An 8,258-nucleotide genomic window follows, 5' to 3' on the forward strand; every position below is an offset into this window, starting at 1 on the left:
TTCAAACGGAAAGGGCCCCATTGATAGTTAACGAGTTTAAAAACGTTTAATTAATTTTTTTAAGGTTAAATGGGCTTTAAGAGAACAAATGTCAAACTGTTTTTTTCATATAAGAAATTTTTAATGAAAAAATGTTTGTATTGGGCACTATTGTCCGAAACACACCAAAGCAAAAGAAAAGAATAATGTTAAAATTATTTGATGTATAAAGCTTTGTCAGCTTAGTGAATTGATCCCAAATTCATAAGTCAAGTATTTAAATTGTCTCAGCCAAACTAACCAAGACAAATATGGGTACACGATTGAATGGAATCGTCCCATAGCAAATTCACGAGGTCCTAACATTCTGCAGAACGCACAAAAAATCGTGGGAATGATAAAAAAAAATAATATGGAAAGCATGCAAAAATTGCAGGGAAAAAAACCTCGGGAAACCCTGTAACAACTTTGTACATCATATCAACCCTTTCTACCTGTAATTATGTACAAAAATGTCGATAGCTTATATTTGCTTGCTGTTTTACTTATGACAATGTCACTTGCGATTAACGAATTCAGCAGCCTGCTCAACGGTAAGGCGTCATCCATGAATTACGTAACGCTAAAATTTCTTCAATATTCGAACACCTGTTCACGGCCCTGGGTGACTACATGTAGAAGGTGTTAATTCAATTTAAAAAAAAGTTTAAACAGTTCCACAAATGTTATGGATAAAACCGATTGCCGAGCATAATTCATTCAGAGAAATGATAGCGGAATCGGTTACTGGATCGGAGTAGGTACTGCATCAGTTTTAAAATGGAACAGCTTTACAGGTCCATGACTGACACTAAGGATCGTCATGGTTTCAGGATCACTTCCAGTGCCGGTCTAGGTTCGGGATAACTTCTAAGACCGTTGTGAATGTACGATCATCAATTATTTACTCATTTATTTGTAATTTGGACCACACCGTCCGTTCTACGGTTCAAATCTCTGCCTCTCGCTCGCTCTATTGGGATGCCAACAACATGTATCTCTTGGCTCCTTCACCACCACCACCACCCGCTTTGGACCCACTGACCATTCGGGAACGGATTTGCGCGAAAGGTGCGCACGCTATCAGCACCCACAGCACATCGGCACAGATAGATGACAGAGTTGGCTGAGCATGCGATAAAGAAAGAAAGAAAAAAAAACAACAAATAATAGGGATAACGTGAGCGATACACGATAATAGCACGAACGGGCGACCCTTGCGATTGTCGTTCGGCCGCCGCGGCTATCGAGTGCGGGCGGTGTGCGCTATCGGGACCGGGGGGGGGGGGGGGAGAACAGATTAAGTCGATTGTTGTAGGTAAATCGACTGGCTCAATAGAAGCTTTCCGCTTGAGCCAATCACACAATCAAACACACACACACACAAGTCTTATCACGCGGGTGCGGTGTCGGTCGGAGAACAGACGGATTCACTCTCGGTTCCGTTTGCGTGACGCGATGCGTATGATTATCTCCTCCCGGACGTCAACGTGGCAAAACATTTCAGGCTGCGGGAAAATAACGATGAGCTTCGGTCTGAATTTTAAGAGCAAAATAATGCAAAGGAAGCTGCGTGTGTGATGCGGTGCCGGTGCGTCATCAATGGATCATCCCTCAGGCCCAGCGCTGTTAGGCTATTGGGCTGATCGGGGTGCTGGTCCACATTACGCACAACCCATTTGCCTACCTCGATCGATTTTTCCAGACATGTTTCGAGGGGGGGGGGGGGGGGGGGAGGCGGGGAAATGGAGCGGATAGTTTGGAAGGGCATGGACGCTGAGCGGTCGGACAAGCGATTCACCTACACCCTCGTACGGACAAAGTATGACAAAAGTGGAGGTGATGGCTGGATGATAAGATAACGGGTTGACTGTTTTCTGTTTACATAGAATCGGAAGCGGGAACGGGCTGCGGACCGGAATTTACCTCTCTCCCTTCATTGCCTTACACACACACACACACACACACACACACACACACACACACACACACCGGTCGTAAGGTGTGAATCAAATCGTCGGCCCCATTCGTCCTCCAAAACTCGAATGTTTATGCGCTCCAATTAAGGTGGGAGTTTCGCTCAATGTCAGCGCGCTGGAGGTCTTAAGGCGATTAAGCTGTTTTGGGTGGGAGGATACGGGCGTGGGAGAGCCGGGCTGCACGATTGCCTCATCGGTGCTATCGGGTCGCCACACCACACGTGACATGGCGTTGGCACCGGGAAAGGCAGGCAGGGCAGCTGAAAAATCGGACCCACCCAAATGGGTTGGATCCAATCGATCTCAAACCCCGCCGGTAGTGGATGATCGATGTTAGCCAGCACTGTGTGTGTGTGTGTCTGCATTCCAGCCGTCTCTCGCTCGCGCTGTGTGTGACGAAGTGTATCATCGAGCGGGTTTATCGATTGCGATTGCCGTGTCGCCGTGCATGATGGCCGGTACCACCGTCAGGGCGCTCAGTCATCGGACGCACCTGACGCTGATAAGACGCACCCGTGTGGGCAGTTAACCCAGTAAAAGCCAACCATTAAACTTTCGTTCGCAAAGATCCGTTCGTTGGTCCTAGTCCGGCCACGCTCAATGTGCCTGTGCCTGTGACAGTGTGCGTGCGCTAGTGTGTGTTTATGTGCGTGTAAAAGTTGGCCCGCGGACGCGAAATGGACCACATCGCCGAGGTGGCGGCCGGGATCGCGTACATCCCGGCCGGGATCATCTACGGCTATCTGCTGCTGCTGCCGACCGCCACCGACAAGCTGACCGCCTGCCTGTACGAGGAATCCTACTACTGGCCGCACATCATCGCGATCGTCGCGATGCTGATCACGGTCGTGCTGACCAACGGGCTCAAGCTCAACTATCGCAAGACGCAGTTCATCCATCTGTACCTGCAGCTAGCCGCCACCGCGTTTGCCCTTACCGCCGGGCTCGTCTTTCTGCTGGTCGAGGGTAAGGAAAGGGGACGGATGGGGAGCACTGGAGGGGAAGGAGGGGGGGGGGAGGTAGGGTGACCCACACACCGCCTGCTCCACCCATCCATTGCGTTGAAGTGTGGCCACTCGATTGCCAATATCTACCTGCCGCTTCTTATCTTATCACATCGCGAGCAAAAGGTGAGCGTGCGCGCGCGCGCGCGCCTTCTCGAGCTCTCTCTGTCCCTCGCCCGCTCTCTCCCTGTCTGTGTGTCCATCTCTTACTGGTACTACGGCATCTTTTCCTCGCTTCCCTCGACCGCGGCCCGTTCAACCAACTTCTAACCCAGTTTCGGGCAGAACATTCTTGCCTGGATGACTCACGACGACTCGCGCCCAGGCCCAGGTCAAACAACCCCTATCAAACAGGAGCATCTATCAAAATACCCCGGGGCGGTTGTGTTTTCTCCGCTGCTCGCCCCCGTTTCGCCCTGGCACTTTCGCAACTGCGGCAAACCGCACCCGTAATTTGCGATTGACAGCTGTCAAACAGCGAGCGCGACATGCGTGTACAGCGGTGCGTGTAACGGGGCCCCGATCACTATCAAACCACCACTTTGAGGGAGCTTGTGCACGGTGGGGAGGAATAGGCAAACTTATGACACACACGGGCGAAAAAGGGTTGGTGTTGGCAGTGCCGGAGGGGAACCACCTTACTCAGCACTGACCGTGAAGCAGCATCAGTGTTGTGGGAAGAACGTAATGACTTTGTGAAGCGTGTCTGCTACAGGTTACAGGAGTTGATGAAACGAATGATTTCAGAAGATGTGTTGTTTGACCTTGATTGTAGAGGTTTATTAAAAGAGTGAGCTGGGGGCTTCAATCAACATTTCAACAATGCATATCAAAGCTTTCAACTATGTATGGCGAAAACTGTTTAGTTTGAGTTCGATTCCTTGTTGTTTGAGGATATGTTTTTTTCTGGATTTCTGTAATGCTCTAAGAAAGCTATTTATGACGGAGTTTCTCTAAGGATAGGCGTACAAAAATCATCCCAAAAGGCAAACAACAATGCAAGAAACAAAAGATGAAAGTGCCAGGCCACCAAGTGTAAACATTCTGCAGCAATTGTCTGTGCCAGTTTGAGAATAGTTTCCTGCGAAATGCTTCCGAACACGTCAATTACACTTCAGAGACATCTCTCAGTCCAACATTTGAAACGGGGTTTTGTTTAAAAAATGTACAAAATATCCTAATGTTAGTACATCATGCACTGCATATCTCTCTCTTTTTCTTTAAACGATGCATTTCAGTGTAGAAGGTTTATTGCATTACGGGGCAGTACTCAACGTAATTTACCTCTTCAGGTATCTTCCATAAATTACGTAACGCTCGAAAGTAAAACCAGGGAGAAGGGAGATTAGTTACGAAGCATTTCAACGCAGGGAAGAATTGGGGTTCCTTACAATCCTACTAGTTTTTGGCTTGGGTTTTTGACAATTGCTACAATACGAGCTTTGCAAACTACCAATTACCTCTCTAATATTTATTTCTTTGAGCTAGCACAGCATGCGGGTTCTGCACATATATTTTCAATCCATACAGAGTTTTCGAGGATTATAGTTCAGCAAGTTGCTGTATTTGTTCGAAAGTAGGCGCTGGCAGGTTCAGGGTTGCTATTGAGCTGCCAGTTGTCTTTCATTACACCCAAGTACAGAAGAGTGTAATTTTTCATTCTTAAAATGATTTGATGTGCACAAAAAACCATCCCATAAGCATTGTATTATATGAATTAGATGAAGTCGGCATTTTTTCTCCAAAAACTGTTTTTTTTACCTACAGATACTCAAAAAGTTAACTATAGACTCGAACAAAACAACAACTCGATGAACATGTCAGTTTAATACTCGAGAACCACATAAGAAACATAAAAAAGTCAACGAACTAACCTGCAATACTGTCGAACTGAACAAGAGCTAACAAAAAGTGTATTGAAATTATGAAGCGAACGTTTGGTGACAGGTATACAGTCACAGTCGTTGCCGCCAAATGTTGACTCTAACTCGCCAAGTTTCGGCACTAGGGCATCAGTTTTTGTCTTCAAACATCAATTATTGACTGTGAGTCAATTGCTTTATTTACAAAATTTACCGTGTCTGCAACTGTATGTTGCAAAATTATTGAAATTAAGTAGTAAAGTAGTGCATAAAATTTCAATATTTTGTATTTTTTATGTATTTTAATGTATTTTTTTGTGTGAAGTAAATTTAAATTTTCCGAAAATTGGCTCAAATACCTTGTAAAATTATCATGCCTACCAAAGGCCCAAAATTGAAACCTTAGGGTCAAAAATAGACGCCTAGAGCAAAAAAGTGGTTCTTCTTCTATTTGGCGTAACGTCCTACGCGGACATGCCGGCTTTTGAGACTTCATTCATTAACACGCAGCCGGATAGTCAATCCTTGGTACGAGGGACGGTCCATTATAGGCTTGAACCCTTGACGGGCATGTCATTGAGTCGCTCCGTGTTATTATCCGTGTTATTCGCTTATCCGGGAGAGGTCGAGTCCCGATGAGCCCGTATAAGCGGCGCGCCACTGTACTTACATTGGCCGCGAACGGGATATGTCAAAAATGATCTTTATTTTTTCAATTTGAATCACGTCATTTATGGATAGCCCCTTCTTTAACGCTTGAAGCGTTCCACATTCAATTTGACGCATTCTGGTATTACGCTATCGAATGTAAACAAGATTCACGCACCTGCTTGCTTGATGCAATGCCTTTCTTCTTGTTCTTCTTTTTCTTTTTCTTATTCTTCTTCATCAATGAATCTTGAACATTGCGAAACATTCCCGCTGTGAATGTGGTGCTATTCGCTTAACGCCTCGAACGCATTGAATCAACATTGCGACCCGCAAACTAATCCTTTCCCCTCTTCTCTTCTATCTCTCGCCTCCCCCCCCCCTCCCCCCCCTCCTCCCCCCTTATAGATGTCGTGCCGGCGATCTATCTCGGCGCCATCGCGCTCGGCCTGACGCTCGTGCCGGGGCTGAGCTATCTGCACATCCGGGCCCGGGCCCGCCACCGCGCCCTGCTCATGTGCCTGTGCACGGTCTGGTTGCTGGCGGGCGTCGCCACGACCGCCACAATCGCGGAGCTGGCCTCGGTCGGTGCGGCCGGCGAGGAGCGGCTGCACCAGAACGTGGCGATCGCGCTGCTCGCCGCCAGCACGCTGCAGCTCGTGCTGATCGGGCTGGTCGAGCTGCTGCAGCGCGAATCGATCGTCGACTACCGGCGCCCGCTCGACTACGACACGGCGATGGCCCACGACAGCGGCCGGCTGCTCAACCCGGACCGGCGCTCGTTCGCCCCGTACGCCCAGTTCGGGCGGGCGGCGCCGGCCCTCGGCAAGGGCATGGCCACCGCCGGCACCGGCTGGTCGACCGAGCGCATCGTCGGCGCGGGCCAGCAGCACGGCGAGTCGGGCTGCCGCTACCGGACGCTCTGGACGGTGTACGCGGTCGGCACCAAGCTGGTCGGGCTGCTCGCCTTCTACTGGGTGCTGCTGGTGTCGGGCATCGCCGCCAGCCGGACGGTGCTGGAGCGGGAGGACGTCGGCTACCTGCCCTTCTGGCTGCTGGTCGGGGGCGCCCTGCTCACCACCCTGCTCTCGCTCCGGCTCGCCCCCAAGACGACGTTTGTCGGCGCGTCCGTCCTGTACGTGGTGGCGCTCGTGCTCTCGGTCGCCTTCTACTGCGCCGATCTGGTCGAGCTCGAGTACGGCATCTCGATGCTGCTGTTCTTCGCCTTTCTCGGCGCCGCCCTGCCCCTGCCCGCCATCAACATCCTCGAGCTGGCGCCGCTGAACTGTAACGAGGCGGCGCTGGCCCTCGGCACGGCGCTGGAGCTGCTGGCCGTCGCGCTACTCCAGTACTACGGCGTCACCATGGGCGACACGATGTTCGGGGTGGAGCAGCCGGCCGGCGGCGGCGACCCAGTGCCCGCCAGCGACCACAAGGGCGTCATTGCCGCCCACTACATTACCGCGATCGTGCTGGGGGTGGTCGCGGCCGTCGCCACCCTCTGGCACGTGCCGAACACGGGCCGCAAGTCGCTGGCGGAGATTGAGTCCGACCTGGCCCGGATGCGGTCGTACTTTGCGTTCAGCCGGCGCCATCTCGCCTCCCCAACGCCCGCAGCGCCGGCCCCGGCCGCCGCCACCCGCGACGAGACGATGGTGCCGCCGCCGCCCCGGGACGCCGTCGCCGCGCCGCATCACGCCACCAACGGACGGCTCGCGGACGACGCGCTGGAGGAGCTGCCGGTGCCGCACGAGCAGCAGCTGAGCGCGCGCAACGCGGCCCGCTTCGCCGCCCTCTACCCCGACTCGCCCGATCCGCGCAACGGCTCGTACGGCAGCCCCGCCAGCCACAGCCCCAACGGGCGCAGCCGCAGCCCCTACAACGACTTCGATCGGCACTACAGCCCGCACCACCACCAGGACGCGGTCCAGCTGCAGGACGCGCTGCGCCGCCAGCACGAGGCCAACTATCTGAACGCCCGGCTGCTGCTGCAGCAGCAGCGAGCCGTCAGCAGCTCCCCGACCAACTCCGGGCGGGCCCTCACGCCCGAAACCATCCAGCCGCTGCCGCTGCTGCCGGTTCCGCTGGCCGGGCGGGCAGGGCCTGGCCAGCGGCCCGAGCCGCCCCTCGGCTCGCTCACGGTCAAGTCCGAGCCGGGCACGATGCTGCGGCCCGCCCTGCTCACGCAGAAAAGTGACGCGCCGGCCCCGCCGCCCATGCCGCCCGCCGACTACCTCACCAAATCGTTGCCGCGCGTCAAGGCGGTCCGGCAGTCGCGCATACCGCCGATCGTGCCGAAGCCGGAACCGCCGGCCGAGGTCGTCGTGCCGGGCGTCGAGTACTCGCACAACCTCGTGCCGAGCCAGTTCCTGCGCCAGTCGCTCCAAAACTCGCAGCTCTTCCGCTAACACACCCACCCACCCACCCTCTCCCTGTTTTAGGTTCGTAAGTCCTTCGGTGAGCTTCGGTTGCAATAAAACTAAATCGAACTATGCTGGTTGCGTTGCTACTCCTTTCTCAAAATTTTCACTCCGATGGTGATTTAATGCGAGATTCTTGATCGCGGTAGGCCATGCGACAGGTAAGTTATGCTTAAGCCCGCGGTCCCCATAATTTAATTCTTTACAATGTGTGCACGTGCCTGCACGCGCATCGGTTGAATCTTTGCACTGAAAAGTCGTGTCGTGCTCGCGTAAACGCTCTACTGGATTACATTTTTGTTTTTGAGGTCGCCTGCTGAGCCTGGT

At 52.7% G+C, this 8,258-nt stretch overlaps 1 protein-coding gene across 1 annotated transcript; it reads left to right on the forward strand.

The window, feature by feature from the left end:
* The first annotated feature begins 2,191 nt into the window (after window positions 1-2,191).
* LOC1271824 (uncharacterized) lies at window positions 2,192-8,005 on the forward strand. Its single transcript, XM_310678.4, has 2 exons — window positions 2,192-2,963; window positions 5,920-8,005. Exons 1-2 carry the CDS (start codon window positions 2,675-2,677, stop codon window positions 7,917-7,919), a joined length of 2,289 nt encoding a protein of 762 aa, XP_310678.4. The 5' UTR covers window positions 2,192-2,674; the 3' UTR covers window positions 7,920-8,005.
* The last annotated feature ends 253 nt before the right edge of the window (window positions 8,006-8,258 follow it).

Source organism: Anopheles gambiae, chromosome X (assembly GCF_943734735.2).
Source record: "Anopheles gambiae chromosome X, idAnoGambNW_F1_1, whole genome shotgun sequence".
Taxonomy (NCBI): domain Eukaryota; kingdom Metazoa; phylum Arthropoda; class Insecta; order Diptera; family Culicidae; genus Anopheles; species Anopheles gambiae.

Coding starts and splice junctions, on each gene's coding strand:
- LOC1271824 (XM_310678.4), top strand. CDS start 2,675: ATGGACCACATCGCCGAGGTGGCGGCCGGGATCGCGTACATCCCGGCC. Junction 2,964..5,919: donor CGTCTTTCTGCTGGTCGAGG/GTAAGGAAAGGG, acceptor CCCCCCTTATAG/ATGTCGTGCCGGCGATCTAT.